Here is an 18,950-nt window from a genome sequence, read left to right as displayed (position 1 = left end):
CATACATAGATATACATTCACGAGCGTACCTACATACGTGAAAGAACGAAAGAATCAGAGCCTCCGAGGATCTTCTCTATGTCTCTTTCTTTCTGTCTCTCTGTCTCTGTGTGTGTGGATTTCTTTATGTGGCATTCTTGCGATCTACCAACGCCTTTTCATTCGCTAGGTGTGTTTCTTCGGTTCGCTCTTCATTCTTCTCTTGGTAGAGGTCTTTGTGGTCAAGCATGCCATAGGATGCTTCAAAGATAAACAGGTAAAGAACACACGCCATCCACTCTTTCTTGGATCTTTCTCTCTTACTCTTTCTTCTCTTTCTTCGTTTTCTCTCCATTGAGCGCTTGGAGGTCAGAGAAGGTCTTAAGTGATTTTGATAGGAGGAAGAAAGAGAAGAAAAAGAAGAAGAAAGACCGGAATCTTCATAAGGAGTGTCTTTGTATCATCTGGCTACCTTTTATCTCTCTCTCTCTCTCTTTTGTCTGCATCTCTCCATTTCACCTTACCCTTCACTTCCTGTCTCCGTCTCTCCCTCTCTGTCCATAATCTGTCTCCAAACGTTTGCTGGACTTCTCGGTCCATCTTTCTCTTGTCTTTCTTCTCCCGTTTGCTCTGGGACGGATCTCTTCCTTTGCTCTGTTCTTTCGTCTCTTTAAAGACAAGACACGCATTTGATCAGGGGAAATCTACAGCTAGTCATTTCTCAGTGCTAGAGAGAGAGACAGAGAAAGAAAGCAAGAGAGAAGCTTGGAAAGAGGCGTCTCTCTCCTTCCATACAGTGCACTCTTAGGTCTTCAGTTCTTAGCTACTTCTTCGGTCAGTCATCTTTTCAAGATAGATAAACTCTTCATATATGTTTTCTCTTCCTTCTTCCGTTCCATCGCTATCACTCTTTCCATTCAGATCTACGTGTGGATTTTTAGAGATACTCGGAGAACCTCTCACACTTGGACAGATATCTGTCAAAAAGGAAATGAAGAGGCGGGAGACAAACATTCACGTTACTGCACGTCGGGTGTATGTACACCTCAGGGCTTCCTGTAGACACATCCCATCCATATATATATATATATATATATATACCTATAGCTACACACACGTATCCACATGTATATAGATATATATCCAAAGAGATTGACAGGTGTGTACATGAAATCTTTGTGTATAAGATGTTTCGTTGTATAATATTGTTTCTTTCCTCTCTTGTCCCTGCATTTCCATTCCTTTTGTCTTTTCTTCCATCTTTCTTTCTTCTTCTGCGCTTTTCACAGGAGAAGTCGTTTTTTGTGGATTGCCATGTGGATCGAGAGACCAACGACCTCGTCTTTGCTGTGCGTCAAGGCAAGGACTTTCAAGTCTCCTCTGCCGCAAACCTAGGCCACTTCTTCGATTCAAAGGGGTAAGAAAAGATACACAAAACAAGAAGAGGAAGAGAAACAAGAAAGGTCAACCAAAATATAAAGGAAAATCTCGCGCTCTCTTTTTCTCTCCGGCCCCTCGTACACATAGTCGTGAGAGAGAAAGAGAGGCTCTCCACACTCGTACTCTGCCGGCTTGTTTTCTTTCTATATCTTTCTTGCTTCTGTTCATACAGGAGTATGTATGCATAGGTATGAATAGACCTGAATATGTATGTATGTGTATGTATGAATATACATGTCTATGAATGGATGTGTATAGAGGTATGCATACACTCTAGTTCTTCTGTACTTTCTCTCCAATCTTCTTTTAACGTTCTCTTTGTTTCTTCTCTCCCCTTCTTTCTTTCTCTCTCTCTCTCTTTTTCTTTCTTTTCTTTCTTCCTCACTCTTTCTTTCTTTCTTCCTTCTTCTGTAGGTACATGCTGATCGATGTGATCTTCGAGCACATTCGGCAGTTGGTAGGGAAATATGAAGAGGAGAGTGTCCTTCTTGACACCTGCGAGAAGAAACACCTCATGCACAACTCCCAGAAAGCATCTGGAGGAGGAAGCGGCCGCGGCTCGAAGATCGCAGTAAAGTCAAAAGGCTCTTCGTCAAGCGGGAAGAAATCTTCGTGAAAGGAAGACAGAAAGAAAGAGAAGTTTCTCGTTTACTTCTCTGAAGAGAGAAGGTGTTTATTTCATTCGCCCATAGAAAGAGATGAAGAAGTGGGGAGACGCCTCGATCTTCTTATGATTCGCAAAAGAAAGAATGAAAGAGATGAATGGCGTGGACCTATACACACATATCTGTACTCATGTGTATGTATGAAGAGATAAGGGGTGTTTCCTCGGCGGACATGTGTATGAAGGGGATGTGTATGGAGAGAGGATAGACGAAGAGGAGAAATGAATGGAGAAACTCGAAAAGAGATCCTATGGACGATGAGAAGACGTATCTATCTATCTATATGTATATATATATATATGTGAATCTCTCTGCACTCGTATGTACGTGTACGGATGGATATCTATCTATGGATTTAGTCTATGTATATTAATCTATATATATCTGTCTATCTCTCTCTCTATCTCTCTACCTGGATAGAACGGAGGAAGAGGAGTGAATGAGTAGTGGCTTTTCTTTGAGGTGCAAAGAAGAAGAGAGAAAGAAGAGAACCTTGCTCCAAAGGCTTACACGAGTAGAGGAAGCGGACCAGAGAGAGAGAGAGATGAAGAAGAAAAAGTAGAGAATAGTTTATGATAGACTTGGGGAGAGAGGTGATACCTACCTCTCTGTATTCTTCTCAGTGAAGAAATCTAGCTCCGAGACACACACATGGACAAGAAAGAAAGGAAAGTCAACAGAGAAGAAGAGGAGGAGCCTTGTCGAGGCGATGAGAAGTTAGAACGGACGGCCCTACCCTCGCTCTAAGAGAGGCCTAATACCCGGCTACGTGCGCCTGAGCCTCCTACCATACAAATACGTAGATAAAGATAGATAGATAGATTAAAGATAGATAGATGCTATACAAAGGGACGAAAGTGAGAGGAAAGACGCGGGCGTGATCCTTCATCCCTCTTCTGTCCTATACGCTTTCCACCTTGATCTTTCCTTCCTAAATCTTGAGCCGGTCACAAACCACGTATCTCCAGTTCTTTGTATAATACGTATATATAGAGATACACATACATCACAAGTATGCATATGGATATATATCTATATATATATATATATAGATATATATGTAGATATAGATAGATACAAGAAGCATGAGGTTGTATGTGTATGTGTACGCGAGAGTGGTGTGTGTCTATGCTTTCTTACAGTTGATATCTCTGCATGTTCTATAGCCATCCACCAGCAACTTCTTTCCTTAAGAAGCTAGCTCTCCCCCCTTTGAAAGTCTTTCTTTCTATTCTTTTTCCTGTACTTCATCTGTTCTATTCTGTCATTCTTTCCTGCCTCTTGGACCCCTTCACTTCTCGTGTCTCGCCTCCCCGCATTGAGAGCTCTCTTTTTCTTTGATTCTTGATCTTTCAAATCTCTTTTCTCTCCTTTCCTCATTCTTCCTTTCAAAGTCTAACTTGGAGGTTCCATATGGATTCTATGAAAGGCGGCTGTCTGCGACCTTCGCTATAGACCGATCTTCTTCCCACTCATCACTCCATCTCTTCGCTTCTTAGGCTATGCATCTCATGTGAGTATTTTGCTGAATAAACATGACACCTCTCTTCTTGGATATCTGCCTTCCTCATTGAAGAGGAGACAAACCATAGACGGCCTGGTAGGAGGAGAGAGTAGAGTGCTGTAGCTTGTAGTGAGATAATGAAGACCTGGTGGAAAGCCTTTCTTTCTCCATGGTTGAGAAAACCCAGGAAAGAGAAACAGAGAGAAGAGAAAGAAAGGATACTCCAAGAGATCGGCTATGTTGCTACGCTCTTTATCAACACGTAAACAAGGCATGGGATGAGTAGTCAGCAGTGCGTCTCTTCTGGTGTACATACACCTCACTGTTGATTGAGAGTCGACGATGTCCACCTATGGGGGGCTAGCGGCTGCTCGCTGGATTGAGATGGCTGGCTGACATGTCTCTCTAGATTTCCTTCTCCAATCGAGCTCATTAGCAAAGACAAGAAGAAACCTTGCATGAAGATCTCCCATCTATCTTTCTGAAACTCATCATGAACTGCGAATGAAAGAAAACAGGCACTTTCTACTCTAAACTTCCATCTCCTTCCCTTCGTACATGTCGCTTGGCTTACAACAGAGACACAGAAGAATGTTTTGCTTGTGCATGTGACAGGCGCGAGGGGGGGGTTGAGTGAAGAATCCTTAGAGAGAGAGAGGGCTCTTTCCTATCCACTCATTCATTCTCTTTTTTCTTACTTGCTCCTTCTAGTGTACGAACTTCGCTTTCTTGTTCTCTTTCTCTCTCTCTGGTCAATTTCCTTTACCTTGTGGGAGAGAAAGCCCATTGGAAGAGAAGGCTGTTTCTTCTCTCTGTAGTGTTTGAACGAGAAGAAGATGCTAAGGAGGTCCCTACCATCCATCCTTCCCTCGTATGTCGTTTTCTTTCTCTTTGTTAGCTTCACTATGGACTTTCTGTGACCCCCTCCCGCTTGAAGATCCCTCAGTTCATACAGACAGACATGTTTAAATACGAAGAGAAAGAAATCGAACTCTCGCCCAAGATATACGTAGATAAAGTAGCAACAGTATATACTTCCCTCTACATAGAGATCGGTGTATCTTCTCTATGTAAATGTGTGTGTCTCTCTCTCTTTCTAGGTGTGTACATCTATCTGTCTGTATAGGATGATAAGAGAGAAGTCTCGAAAGCAGGAGAGTGCTAACCCCAGAATTCCCAGAATAAAGGGAGGAGTGTCTCTCTGTTCATCTCTCTCTCAGCTCTCATGCTGAAGAAAGAAGGAAGGAAAGAGAAGTGTTCTTTTCTTCTGCATGCGACGCTCTTCAAAAGAAAGAGAGGATGAGAGGGGTTCAGCTACCTACTCTAGAGAATCTTCTCCTACTTCCGTTCTCGTTCAAAAAGAAAAAAGAGAAGAAAGAAAGAAAAAGATGGAAAGGACGGAAAACGAAGGGGGCTTTGATCAAAAAGATAGATAGGGCAAAAAGCGATCTTCTTCTTTTTCTTCGAAGACAAGCAAGAAGACAGGATTAATCTACTGCGATACGCAGGACGCATACACCGTCAAGGGCACACACATATAGAGATAGACAGATATATACAAATATAGAGAGATTTCGATACACACATAGATATGGGGGTGATATACATTTAATACGGTGGTCTATCTATATAAAAATACTGCAGAAATAGTACCTGTTTATATACACGTGTCTACACATATGAATACATATATATATATATATGATGGTACGTAAATGTACGTATAAGTAGATATATATATATGCATATATGCCTCCCTGTAGATCAGTCATTCCTTCACTCTGAATGTATTTCTGTCTCACCTGAATTTCACTCTATGTAAAAAGAAAAGCGTAGGACTTGAAAGAGAGAGAGGTCCTTCTTTTCTATTTCAAACTCTTGTTAAGCTTAACTACAGTCCACTTATGTATCTGCATACCTCTCTGTCTAGCCCTCGCCTCCATCTCTTACTATGAGTATAGATCTATCTCTCTCTCTTTCCCCTATCTATCTCTGACGTACTATGTATCTTGCTATCTATCTATTTGCCTACCTCTCTATCTCCTTTTTACTCATGTGCACTTCTCTCTCTCTCTCTTTACAGTCTTGCTCGATGCTGTGGCAAGCTCTTCGTGTCCTCATTCTCTTCATTCTCTCGCTTCTCTTCAAGACTGTTAAGAGACTTGTTTCTTTCTCCTTCTGTGTCGGAAGTTCTCTTCTTCGTCTTTGCTATGAGAATGCCTTGCTCTAGACAGACCTTCTCGCTCCCAGTGGATGTGCGATTGATCACCTTAAATCGAATCTCTTCTTCTTCTTCATCTTCTTTCTTCTTCTTGGTTTCGGTCGTCGAAGTGTGAACTGCTTTTCTCCATATCTGAATTTGGAGAGAATCGCCAGGCGTGACCGCAGAACTAAATCGAGCAGAGATGGATGAAACACGACTCGCCTCGTTCTCTAGCACATGTCTTATTATAGCTGTACACAACACACACCAAAAGGGAGACGGAGAAAAGAAAGAAAGAAGTAGAAAGAAAGAGGAAGGGGTGGTGTCCATGTATGTGTAGTATGTAGGGTAATGAAGACTCTGGGAGAGATTAAATCGATGCTAAGAAGAATGACTCGTGAAGAAACGAATGCGAGACAAAGCTAAGGTAGGATTATGATTTGAATTGAGTAGGCCTCACTCGTCCTCTCTCTGCTGTACATACACTAGGTCTGTAGAGATATGTACACCGAGATCTCTCGATATATCTGAGTATGTAACTACCTACCTCAGATATCTAGGTGGATGCAAGGGATAGACTGTCGGGCTGATAGGAGAAAAATAGGCAGATAGACTGAAGGGAGATAGATAGATAGATATTCGATGCTTTTCTCGAGGTAGGAGGACTCCACAACTAGTATTACGATAGAAAGGTGATAGGAGGGGTGAGAAAGGAAGATGACGGGTCATCTCTTACGAGACCTCTGAACGGCCATCCGAGAAGAACAAGAAGCACACACGCCAATAGCGTCTTCTTCTTTTCTTTTCATCCTCTATGTGAAGAAGCCTCCTGAACAAAAGACTTGACTGAGAAGCCCTCTATATCCTCCTCCATATATGTGAACCTCCTTCCTAACTAACTACTCCCCTATGAAGAACGGAAGCTCCACCTACACATATCCAGGCGCAGCGACATCTACACATGACGCGACCTGTCTGTACACATACATCTATAGCTACATACGTACGCATATAGATGTATGTAGAGATGCTCTATATGTACATATCTATATATATATATACGTATCTATATATATATATATATATGTAGAGATGTCAGAAGTGTGCGTATAATAGCCTGGAGGTGTGCTGCCCTGCCGTAGGTCCTTTTGATTGGTGTGAGAAGAGCCTAGGGGTGATTCTGATTCTGTACATAATTCAATCTATATTCATCTATACACCGATGTCTGAGGAGACACATAGATACATAGACATCTCCATATAGCCACATATATCTCTTTCAGTCTATCTCTACAACTCTGCCTGTATTCTTTTGCTCTGTAGAGAGAAGGAGTGAGAGAGGTATGAATGAGAGAGAAAGGAAACTCGAGGATGTCTCGAGAGAAGTATCGGGTGCATGCAGAAGATCTGAAGAAGACGAAGAAGGGGCGAAGAGACAGACCTCTGGTAGCGATACCAAAGGTACACAAGCCGTGAAGAATAGGACGGGAAAAACCTCCTAATGCCGCCATCTGTCTATCAATCTACGACAATGACAGACAAAAGAAAGAAGCAAAGAAAGAAATTCAAAGAAAGAAAGTAAGAAAGAGATCAGAAACAAAGAAAAAAGGAAATAGATGAGAAAGAAGGAATGTACATAATGACGAAGGTGTTATGTGTGTATGTGTATGTGTAGATACATCTCGTTCTCCCTCTTGGTCTGTATCGTATGTCCTGCCAGCACAGTCCTTTCTCTTCTCTCCTCTGTCTTTCTTTCTTTTTTCCTGTGACTCAGATAATAGCGTCTTGGTGCAGCGCTTCAGTCTTTCTCTTTCTCTCTTTCTCTCTCTCTTTCTTCTTCTTCTTCAACATCTATCTAGATCATCTTATGGAAATAGATCTGAAAGAGCAATTACAAGTACCCCTAGTGATGTACTGAGAGATAGCAAGAAAGAAGGCCTTCTTGACTCTCCCCGCCTTCGTAGGTTTTCCATGCAGAAGGCCTACTGCTTCCACAGACACACGAACGACCTCACAAGCACAGAACAAAAGCTGTATGCATATCTCTATCTATATCCATACACACGCATACAAATGGAGATATACGTGCCTGTGTGCCTATACATGTATATGTATATATATATACATGTGCGTATATAGATATATATGGACTTGGACCTGGTATTCCGTGTAGAAGAAAAGAAAGGCGAGAAACCCAGAGAGACAATTATGACTGGTCAAGGTCTTTAAGTCCGAGGAAACTGTCTCCCGGCTTATATTCGGCGAAAGACCTCCTTGAGAACAAACCTTACATGAAGAGGATTCGTATCTCCACTGAGACGATAGAGGACTGCAAGATTCTGGGGTGTATGTACATCAACCACTTTCCATGGTGTCTCTTGAAAGGACACGGAAGGCATTAACACTCCTTGGTCTTTCTTATCTTGTCCTCTGGGACGTCCTTCTGTTCCTTTCATAGACGACTTTCTCTCCAGAGACGCACTTTTCTTCTTCTTTGACATTTCCGACGAGGCTGACGAAGCATCTTCTGCTGTGAAATTTCCTACAAGCAGGCAAAGAGCAGAAGAAGAAAAGCGAGAGAAAGAGGAAGAAAGCAAGAGATGAAGACAAGAGAGATAAGTGTCTTGGAGACAGCTTCGAAGACCAAGTAGCAGAAGAAGTAGAGCCTTGAATGAAATGTCTCGGGAGAAGGAGAGAGAGAGAGAAGGAAAGAAAGAGAGAATGTGAATGAGAAAGACAAGACACAAGGCAGGAGAAGCTCTGGCGGTCAGTCAAACATCCTACATTGAGAATCCAATTAGTCTAACCTCTATGGAAGAAAGGAGATAGAACAACCCTCTCGTAGACAATTCTCTCTCTCTCTCTGTCCATATATATATGTATACATAAGCATATATGCGTGTCGTGTTTATTCTACCTACACAAGTACATGATATACCTACATGTACTGTCTATCAATCTATCTATCTCCCTTTCTTTCTCTCTCCCTCTAATTGTCTTCGCATGAAAAGACTATACCACTTGTATGGATGTAGGAAGAGAAGAATTGTAGAGATATAAATAGAGACAGAGAGAGATATACATAGATAGATAGATAGATTAAAGATAGATTTAGGATAGATAGATAGATAGATTAAAGATAGATAGATTGAAGATAGATAGAGAGGTATGTGTTCTTTGACTTTGCCGGTATTTGTAGAAGTCTGTGTAGAGGATATGTATATTAGTTACATAAAAGGAAGTGAGAGTGAAGACTTCCTTACCTAGACCTCGAATAAATAGCTTGAGAACATTTTCACAGACAGCCACCTCACTCTCCCCTCTTCTTCTTCTACTCCTCCTCCTACTATTGCTGCTACTATTGCTACAGCTGGTAGCACCTCTTGTTTGACTAGAGGTGGTTGTCTCATGAGGAGCTTCTTCAGTCTCTCCTTCTTCTTCTTCTTTATCGAGGGTCGAGAGCACCTCCACCGTCACTAACGCTCCAGACTAAACACGAAACAACGGCAAAACAAGCTAAAGAAGGAAAAATAAAGAAAGGAGGAAAGGAAGTTAAAGAAAGAAAGAAAGGTAAAGTAAGGGAACAAGAAAGAATGAAAGCAGTCCTTTAAGAGTGTAGAACTCGGTTGAATATGTAGAAGAGAGGCATGGCTTGGAGTAAAAGAAGAAGAAGAAGTGCTAGGCTTGATGAGAAGCCTTGCTATTCTCTCTGAAGCCAATCCGTATGGACAAGTATAGACACTATACTACACAGGATGCTCCTATTCACATATATCTCTCTACATACATATCTCTATCTATATATGTTTGAGGCTTCTTTCTCATTCATCTCCACAGTGCACAACTTGTGTGTCTCTACAGATCTACATCTGAATGTAGATCTCTTTAGACGTGATCGGAAATTTCATTCATGGGCTTTCTCTCAAATCGCACGATAGAGGTCGATCATTATGAGTGGTCTCGCCAAACATTCCTATCTCCTCTTCACTTCTTTTTCTTCGTCTTCTTCTTCATGATCTTCTTCTTCCTTCATTCACAACACGAAAACACCTCGGGACCTCTTTTACCAGAAAGAAATCGATTCTTACATCCTCCCCTTCTTTCTCCATAGAGAACAATCGATTGTCGCGGTCTGCCTAACAACCATCGACGGGTAGCTAGCTGACAATGAAGAAAAGAAGTTATCTTTCTAAGGGGGTGTACATAGAAATGATACCGAAAAGAAGAAAGAAAAGAAAGAAAGAAAGAAAAGAAAGAAAAGAAAGAAAGAAAGAAAGAAAAGAAAGAAAAGAAAGAAAGAAAAGCAGAGAATGATAGGAGAGTCTAGTTACAAGACTGGAGTGGCCGTATATAAGAGAATGTGTTGTACTTTTTTGTCTTCAACATCTCTCAAGATAGCTCGATGCTTTAGAGACATCGATTCTTCAAGAGGTCGAAAGAGAGTCACTTTCTGCTGTCCATGGAGAAGCTTCATCGGATTAAACTCAGGGAAACCTACAAGAAAAGAAAAGAAAAGAGGATATCACTTCTTTACATGTCTTCTCTCTCTTCTTTCTATCTCTTAAGATATCCTCTCTCCGTACAAGTAGAAATACATCTCCATATCGCATGCATAGAGAGAGAAATATGTATATAGACAGGTAGATACGTGGAGGGATATAGAGCTCTATATAGACAGGCGTCTCTCTATCCATGGAGATGTCTATGTGTAGGTAGGAGAAGACGTCCAAGTGACGGTCTACTGAACCCACACATCCGATCGTGTAAAGTCTCTCTCTCATTCCACGAAGACAAAGAAGAAGTCAAGAAAGCGAAATATGAAAGATAGTTAAAGAGAGAAAGGGATGGACCTATCAGGCATGCAACCAGGAGAGAGAAAGAGAGAAGACACAAACATACTTGTGACGTCCCTGTCTCTTTCTTTTCTTCTCTTTCAGACCTTCAGTCCTCCTACACCTCTTTCTCTCTCTATCTATCTAGTTCTCTCCCAGTGTGAAGAATCGACAGAATGAGAGAAAGAGAGAGAGAGAGAACAAGAAAGATTAAAACTCTCTCTCTCTCCTTTCTTTCTCGTTCTCTCTCTCTCTTTCTCTCTCTCGTCTTTTTTTCTTTCTCGTTCTTGTTTGGTAGGAGACTCAACTGACCAGGGCATGTGTGTAGTCCGTTGAAAATAAGATCGAAGGGTGGAAAAGTCGTGGCGAAGGAGGGGAGAATCTGAAAAGCCCCTCGATCTCCTTCGTATCTCTCATACGTGAATGATAAATCCTCTTCGTCTAAAGGATTCTGAGCTCAAGCAACAGAAGAAAGAAAGTCGATCCATCAAGATGTCTTAGTTTTGCCCTTTTGAGAGGTCGATCGATTCTTTCTTTCTTTCTCTCTTTCTTTCTGTCTCTTCACCCACAGAAAGAAAGAGAGAAAGAAAGAACGTCGGATGCAATGCTAGCATCTCACTACTTCTATCTAGACACACAGGAAAGCCCAGACACACACATGTATACATACACATAAAGATATGTAGAGACATATGCAGATTCATATATATCTCTATATGTATACGTATATGTATAGGTAGATATACACATATGTATATATGTATATGTATGTGTAGAGATTTTATGTTTCGAAGTGGAAAGGCTGGCGGGTCTTCTTATTACACACATCTAAATGTCGAGGTGTTCCTTGGCCTAGGAATGCTCCTACGTTCCAAAAGACAAGAGACCTCTAAGTGTCAGATTGCTTGCAGGGGAGAACATGCAAAGAAGAGAAGAAGAAGGAGAAGAGAAAAAAGGAGGCAAGAAAGAAAGTAAAGAAGCACAGAAACAAAAGCACACTTGGAGAAAATTCAAGAGACAAAGAAAGAAAGAAAGATGAAGAAAGATGAAGAAAGATAGATGAAGAGAGAAAGGAAGAGAGGGAGTCGAAGAGAGCTGGGGAGGGTCATTTCTTACCTTACTACATCCCACGCCTAGAGCGTATAGAATAGAATCACGAGGTGTATAAGAAGTCCTTGCCTCTCCCATAACAAACCCTATACACTTCTCTCTTATCACCTACGACAGATAAAGACAAGTGTACATACACCGCAAAACACCTCATCATATCAGAGGAAAAAGATCAAGCCCCATCTTCATCTAACCGCCTCTTCTCCTACACGGACATATAGATATATATATAGAGATATATTTTATATGTATGTTAAGAGTAGCTGATAGGCAGATAGAGGTTGCACCTGCCATGTGTCTGTGTTTATGTTTTATCTCATCTTCTCTCTCTTTTCAAAAGATCTTCGTCTATATATATATATATAGAGAGAGAAGACTCGTCTCGAGGGAAAGAGAAGAGAAAAGAAAAGAAAGATTGCCCTAAGAAGAAGAAAGAAAGGGGAGAGAACTGTAGGGTGCAAAGAAATGTATACATCTTGAAGAAGGTCTATCTTTCTTTCTTCTGTATGTGTATATGTGTCACAGAGATCATCATGTGTCGATCTATCTTTTCTTTATGTCTAAACACATAAGCATATTCTAGCTATCGAGAGTATGTATATATGTATATATACGTTCATAGAGAGAGAGGTAACTACCTATACATGAAAGTATCTAACCAAACAGGTATACATATGAGTATGTGTATATGCATGTGTGACAAGCTGACTATCCACGACAATATATATATATCTATATATGGACGTATAGACATCTGTATGTACTTGGATATCTACATACATACAGATTTCTCCACGCACGGAGTGGCTCTATCTATCACTGAAGATCTACAGCTGTAAATAAATACACCCCGAAATCGATACATACACACGGCTATAGAGATATACGAAGAGCGAGAGGATGGATCGCTGTGTATGTGCATGATGTACTCCAACCCTGTCGTAAGAGAGTTTATGGAAATCTGAAGAAAGAGGAGTCGACCACGCCCAAAGGAAGAAGAAAAGAACAACAGACAATTACAAGAAAAAGAAGAAGAGCCGCGAAAGAGGAAGATACTCGGAGTGCAGGAATGAAGTGTCGATATGTTCAGTTCGCATGTCGTTGTGTAAGACTGAAAAGAGGAGAAGGAGACTCCTCTCTCTAAATGGGAAGTGAAGATCGATCGATAGGATTGAAAGAAGAAAGAAAAGACAAGAAGAAGAAGAAGGATGTCTCTACTCTTCCGAAAGATTGTCTTTGCTGTTCTTTCTTCAAAGAAGACGAGGAGATCAACACGGGCTAGGTGAGTGTAACTATCTTCATTCTTCGTCCTCTCTCTTCATCTCTTTCTCTCTCTTTTCTTCCCGAACCATTTCTTGCAAAGCGTTCTTCTTCTACCCATACATCACACATCTACGACGTCAACTCATCTCCTTTCTTTCTTTCGAAAGACGTCCTTACCTTCTCAGGCTTCGTCATCTTGCTTTCTTTTCCGGACAGAAAGAAAATCTTCTTGTTCTAACTCAAGAAAGAAATCACACTGCATGTGTAGAGAGGATCTTCCCTCCCCTAGGGGGTAGTCAGCCAGTCGATCTTCTTCTGCTCTAGAGAACACAAGATCTGAAGAACTTCAGGCGCTCTCAACAGAAAGAAAAGCGTCAAAAGAAAGCTCACCGAAAGAAATAAAGATAAAAAAGAACGGTTGCTAGCGGTTTACAGAAAAGAGGGACTTGGTTTCGTAGAGAAGAAGAAAAAAAGAAAGGATGGTCTGAATTCTTTGGCGCGTTGACAGAGGTCCCAAGAGAAGCTCTCAGATCTGAGGTGTATATACACTCGAAGTAGTAGGAGGTAGACCACCCTCCGTATGAAGTCGACAACATGAAAAATCGCCAAAAGTCAAACGAAAAGCTTTCTCAGATGGCAGAGCGAAACTTTCGTATTTCTCTCTCTCTCTTTTTGACTCCTTTTTTGTAGTCTGTTTTCTTTTACCAGAAAGCTTCTTGAAATAGTCTTAACGCCAAAATGACGTAACACGCTTGTCTCGCCGTCTCCTCTTCTCTCCTCCTCTTCAAAGTGACTTCTTGCTTTCTCTGCGGTTCTCAACGTTCTCTCTCCTATCTTCACAAGGAAACAAAACCGGTCGACTTTTTCTCTTTCTCAAGATCACAGAAGACTCTTCTGTAGATGTCTTCTCAATCTGGACGTCTTTTCTTTTCTTTATCTCACTTCTCCATCCTTGCTTTTTTCTGCAAGAGGAAAGAGAGAAAGAAAGATCAAACAATGGGTCGCACTGACAGGAGAAGTGAGGAGTGTTCCTTTCCCCCCAGTCCACTCTTTTCTTCTCCCGAAGAAACCGTAGTTTCTGGGGGGTCCGGAAGAGGGCTCGATACGTTCTCCTCATACACGGAATTCTTGGCTATTCTCTTAGGTGTTCTTCTCCTTTCGTAATGTTCCTCTTTCAATCTCTTTCTTCCGGTATTTTCTTCTTTCTTCGCGCGATACACACTGACAGATAGAGGAGCTCATCGTTCACTCTCTCGGTCTTCAGTTTCTTGGTCCTTTAGGCAAAATAAGAAGTAGAAGGCAGCAGGAATAGCAACGGCATTCTCGAAGCAAGAGAATCGGAATATCTTCTTCGCTTTCCCTTTCTTGCTCCTGTTGTGTATCAACAACGTGGCTTTGCAGATGTCTCACTCGATCTTAGGTGGATGGAGAAGGGCGTGGAATTGCATTCTATCTTCGTTCACAAGGAGATAGATCGGTGGATAGATTGGTAGATAGATCGATAGATCAGTCACTCATCGGTTTCTTTCAGCCCAACTAAAATTAACTGTTGTGAGGGGGTTGGAAAAAGTGAAGATCAAAGTCAGAAATGAAAAGAACGTAGAAAATCTTCGGGTGTATAGACACCTCGGGAAAGAACAACAGATCTACTCGTATATCCCCCTACCCGTCAGTATATCCCAAACCGTCTATCCTTTCCTCCTCCCACCTTTCTTAGTTCTTTAGCTATCTTCTCTCAAAAGTCCCATTGCCGCGACAAGGAAAGAGAGAGATTACGTGAGCCCAAATCAGATGAATGAATGAAAGAACACATATCTCGATCTGTTTGCCTCTGCTTCTCTCCCTCTTTGGCCTACGCTGATCTGCGAAAGCTCGATCTTTCCGTTCGCTTTCTTTGTCTCGTTGAGAGACTTTCTCCTCTCCACTCATACGAGACTGGAATGTTTGGAGAAAAGTCTCCGTATAAAAGCCGAACAAAGAAAGAGTATATTCACCAAGAGTGATAACTACGCGCAAAGCCGTCAATCTCTTGCCTCACTTTGACTGGATTCAATGAGCCTCTCGTTTCTTTCCTATTTCATTTCACGTCTCTTTCTCCCTGTCCAAGGATTTGATAGACATAGGGTAGGGATGGTATCGTGCTTCTTCAATACAAAGGATATTCATTCTTTTACTTATTCTTCTTTGTTCCTTTCTTGTCAGCAGAAGACGGCGGCCACGACTTGATCGAGTCTTTCCTTTCTCTTTAGAATGATCAAAATGAGTCTACTCGCTTTTCTTCTCTCTTGGGGTTTCTGGAAATTCTCTTTGTCTCTCTCTCTCTTCAGAAGCAAATCACAGCCCGACTCGTAGTGTAGTCTTTTACACTGAAGAAAGGCGTATAGAGTATATGTGAATATATCTATCTCTGTACCTGTCTCTCTCTCTCTATATATATATATATATACATGTATATATGAAGGGGCGTGTACTATATGTGAAGACACCTGTCTATCTATGTGTATATCTCTCTCATTATACAAATACATACCTCTATAAGCGGTATATAGTATATATGAATATAGCTATCTATCTTTGTATTTGCCTATCTATATCTCTCTCATTGAACCTGTGTATACACAGATGTACGTATATATGATGAGTAGAAGTGCTATAACTAACTTTCTTCATAGTGCCAGTCTAGATGGAAGATCGGAGAGCCGTAGCCTCCTCTGGAGAGAATCGATACTACTATCTCGATCTTGTTGTATGGCTTCTCAGGGAATGAGATCGAGGAGTACCAAGAAAAGAAAAATAGAAACTCTTGACATAGCCCGTCGACTGATTTGCTACAAACCTCTAGATATCTTCTTTCTTTCTCTCCCTCTCTCTCTTTCTTTCTGTCTGTCTCTGCCCTTCATCCAAGAGAAAAAGAAAAGAAAAGAAAGTAAAAGAAACTAGAAGAAGAAAGACCCGATAAAGAAGAGTGGGTTTCAGTGGTTTCTTTTCCTTCTCTCTAAAGATTTAGATGGTGGATGAAGAAGAAGAGTTTTTCTTCTTTCATTTCAAAGCCAACTGTCATGACACCCTGTAGTCACTCAAGGCAGGACCGGAGTGGGAGCTTTCTTTCTTTCCATCATTCGTTTCAAATGAAAACAGAAGAAAGAAAGAAAGAAAAGAAAGAATGAAGGAAAGAAGGAAAGAAAGAAAAGAAAGAAATCTCGGAACAAGTGAAGTTACCAAGAACACAACGGAGATGAGGTGTATGTACATACACTCCAGAACCTTATCTCAGAAAATTTCAATCATGTGTCTTGATAGGAATGTATGAGGACAGGTCTATACAGGAAGAATTCTCGATGTAGAAACAACGCCAGAATTTCTTACTCTTCTTCGAATTCTTCTCATTCCTTTCTTCACTACCTCTCTCTCTCGGACATAGATAGAAAGACAAAAACGAGAAAGACGTTCTACCGATACTTATCTACTCATATGTAGACTCTTCTCTCAGCTACCTATCTACCTACTGCCTATGTCTATCACCTGAGCTATTTATATCTCTATGCGAGATAGAGATCTCCAGAAGATAGGAATACGAACGAAAGAAGAAAGAGAGAAAGAAACAAAGAAAGAAAGAAACGAAGACCTCTTGCGAATCGAGAAAAATCTCTCTTTGGAAAGAAACAAGTCGATCCATCATAAACCTCATCCCCATCAGCATCATCAGAGGACAGGAGAAAGAGAGCGACAAAAAAGAGAAAAGAGGAAGAAGAGGAAAGAAACTTCTTCTTTTCCACTTCCTCCTTTTCCCTTCTAGTGTCTTTTCTACATGTCTTTCTTCTTTCTAACTCCTGTTCCTGTCTACCAAATGAATCACAACTTCAAACTAGAAAAGAACTGTTGCGATAATCGAGACCTATCATCTTTACTTCTTCTCTTCTTAAATCCTTCTTCAGCTGTATGTGCATACACCCGAAGTCACTCCTGCTGTACATACACCCTAGCTATCTACAAAAGAAGCGGACAGGAAGAGAGAAGGAACTTCTTCCTCTCTCGATCTCTCTCAGTCTCTATACACATACATATGCACATGGAAATCTATACACATAGAGAGAAAGAGAAGTGTTAATGAGAGAATGAAGAGGAGGAGCAAAAGGATCTAGAAAAAAGAAGAAACACCTGTACTTTTCTTCATCTTTCTTTCTTTTCACCCCCTCCCTCAGCTTAAGGAGAAACACTTCTCTTTTTCTTCTCTCTCAAATCTCCCATTATATCTTCTCCTGAAGTGTATCTTCTTTCTCTTTTCTCCCTCTCCTTTTCTCTCTTCTTCTTCTTCTCCTTCCTCTTCCTTTTCTGTTCTCTATGTCCTTCTTCTATTTCTTTCTTTTCTTCTTTAAGAAATCTTCTTCTTCGCCCTTTCGCTATCTTTTTCACTTGAGCTTCTCTGTCCCTTCCTCAAGACTCGCTCTTCCCACAGCTGAAGAAAAACAAAGAAAGAAATGCACTCTTCACTCGGCGTATATACGGAGACATGGGAACCAAGAAAAGAAGGACAGCAAGCTGAAAGCGATGCGAATATATGAATCCCTTCTTTCTCTCTCTCTCTCTTAAGTCTTTTTTGAAAAGAGAATTGGCGAGAGAAGAGAAGAGAAGAAGAGAGAGAGAAGTCAGATCAACAGTGATATAATTTTCTAAGTTACGCAATAAGAAAGAAGAGAAGAAAGTCTTGTCCCTACATCAAGTCGCCTGATAAGGCAAAAGAGAAGAAGAGAAAGAAGAGGAAAGATTTCTATCTTTTGCTGTGAAAGATGAACCTATCAGATCCCACTAAGAGTGATACTAAGAGAAAGATAGATACGTACAAGGATTCTTATTCAGAGGGAAAACGACGAGAGGAAGGCCTCTTCTGTACATACACACAATAGCATGATGAGGATGACGAAAGGGAGAGAGTTCATACAAGGAGAGAGAGATGGATAGAAAGCTGGGGTGTAAATACACCTGAGTGACAGACAGGAAGACATGTTGTTTTACCTTACCCTTGAGAAATCTCTGAGGAAGAGAGGTAAAAGAGCTATTGCCGCGCAAGCAGAAAGCCCTCCTAAACCGAAGAAAACCCCTTCCCACCTAACAGAAAAGAAAGAGAGAGAACGAAAAGAAACAGAAGAAAACACAAGAAGATCCACATACTCATACATACATGCATCTGTCGAAACACTGATAGAGACGTAGAAGAAGGAAGAGAGAACAAACGTGTCTCTATCTCCGTAGATACCTCAATTGTGAAAAAGAAGAAGAAAAACGTATATATATATGTTGTGCCATAAACAGCCGGAGGCTTATAGATGTAGAAAAGACAACAATATGCATCGAGGGTCCCAGACATAGCTGAACTTCAAGAAAGATCAAAAGCCCGATACCCATTTGGAGTGTACATACACCTCTCTTGCGCGGGTGTATATACACCCTAGACAGAACTACGAGAAAGGAGATGATACTCGACAATCAGAAGAAGACGAAGAAGAAAAGAAAGAAGAAACTAGACCTTTCTTATGTAGGAATAAACACACGCAACTCAACCGTCTTGGAAAGGGCAAAGCGTGTTTGCTACGGACAACTTCATACACTCAAACCTTTACGTAAATGGGTATCCCATGTATACAGTGTGTGTATACGATGTATGAAGGAGAAAGATCGACCATATGAAGAAGAAGAAGAAAAAGAGAGGTGTTTTCATCTTCTTCTTTCTCTCCTCCGAGAATCTTACCCATAAGATTCTCGGAGAAGAGGAGCGAGACGTCCCTGCACTACCGACCCTACACTTCCACTGCCATTCACCAAGCCTAACAAACCAAAGCAACACCCAGAAATACAAAACAAGAGCGACAAGAAAGAAAGAGTGAGAAAGAGAGAAAGAAAGAGTGAGAAAGAGAGAAAGAAAGAGTGAGAAAGAGAGAAAGAAAGAGTGAGAAAGA

The 18,950-nt window shown here is 41.1% G+C and overlaps 3 protein-coding genes across 3 annotated transcripts in view; 1 reads left to right on the top strand and 2 right to left on the bottom strand.

The window, feature by feature from the left end:
- Nucleotides 1–8: 8 nt before the first annotated feature.
- Nucleotides 9–3,104, top strand: CSUI_002419 (uncharacterized protein; the record flags this gene model as incomplete). Its single annotated transcript, XM_068062620.1, has 3 exons — nt 9–256; nt 1,269–1,396; nt 1,834–3,104. A coding segment is annotated over one exon (243 nt), but the record flags the coding sequence as incomplete, so codon positions are not given.
- Nucleotides 3,105–5,433: 2,329 nt separating this feature from the next.
- Nucleotides 5,434–13,481, bottom strand: CSUI_002418 (family domain-containing protein). Its single transcript, XM_068062619.1, has 8 exons — nt 13,174–13,481; nt 11,740–11,841; nt 10,936–11,074; nt 10,161–10,285; nt 9,055–9,280; nt 8,083–8,333; nt 7,233–7,314; nt 5,434–6,042 (listed from the first exon to the last, which is right to left on the bottom strand). Exons 1-8 carry the CDS (start codon nt 13,189–13,191, stop codon nt 5,666–5,668), a joined length of 1,320 nt encoding a protein of 439 aa, XP_067925417.1. The 5' UTR covers nt 13,192–13,481; the 3' UTR covers nt 5,434–5,665.
- A 2,501-nt stretch (nt 13,482–15,982) lies between these two features.
- CSUI_002417 (major facilitator family protein) overlaps nt 15,983–18,950 on the bottom strand; it is a gene marked incomplete at its 5' end in the record, with an annotated part of 8,121 nt that continues 5,153 nt past the window's right edge. Inside the window, 3 exons of the mRNA XM_068062618.1 lie at nt 15,983–17,452; nt 18,015–18,102; nt 18,743–18,818. Coding sequence (XP_067925416.1) covers nt 17,369–17,452; nt 18,015–18,102; nt 18,743–18,818 — 248 coding nt within the window. The remainder of the gene's footprint in view (nt 17,453–18,014; nt 18,103–18,742; nt 18,819–18,950) is intronic.

The sequence above is a fragment of the Cystoisospora suis genome (assembly GCF_002600585.1).
Source record: "Cystoisospora suis strain Wien I chromosome Unknown contig_1020, whole genome shotgun sequence".
Classification (NCBI taxonomy): Eukaryota; Apicomplexa; class Conoidasida; order Eucoccidiorida; family Sarcocystidae; genus Cystoisospora; species Cystoisospora suis.
Note: the sequence above shows the minus strand (reverse complement) of the source record. Positions and strands in the feature narration are given on the sequence as shown.

Bases quoted from the DNA above. Each gene is read 5' to 3' on its own strand.
- CSUI_002418 (XM_068062619.1), bottom strand. The intron at 7,315-8,082 runs GTAAGGTTTGTT...TCATTGTCGTAG, and splicing joins GAGATACGAATCCTCTTCAT to ATTGATAGACAGATGGCGGC. The intron at 6,043-7,232 runs GTCTGTCTCTTC...TGTTGTGTACAG, and splicing joins CTTTGGTATCGCTACCAGAG to CTATAATAAGACATGTGCTA.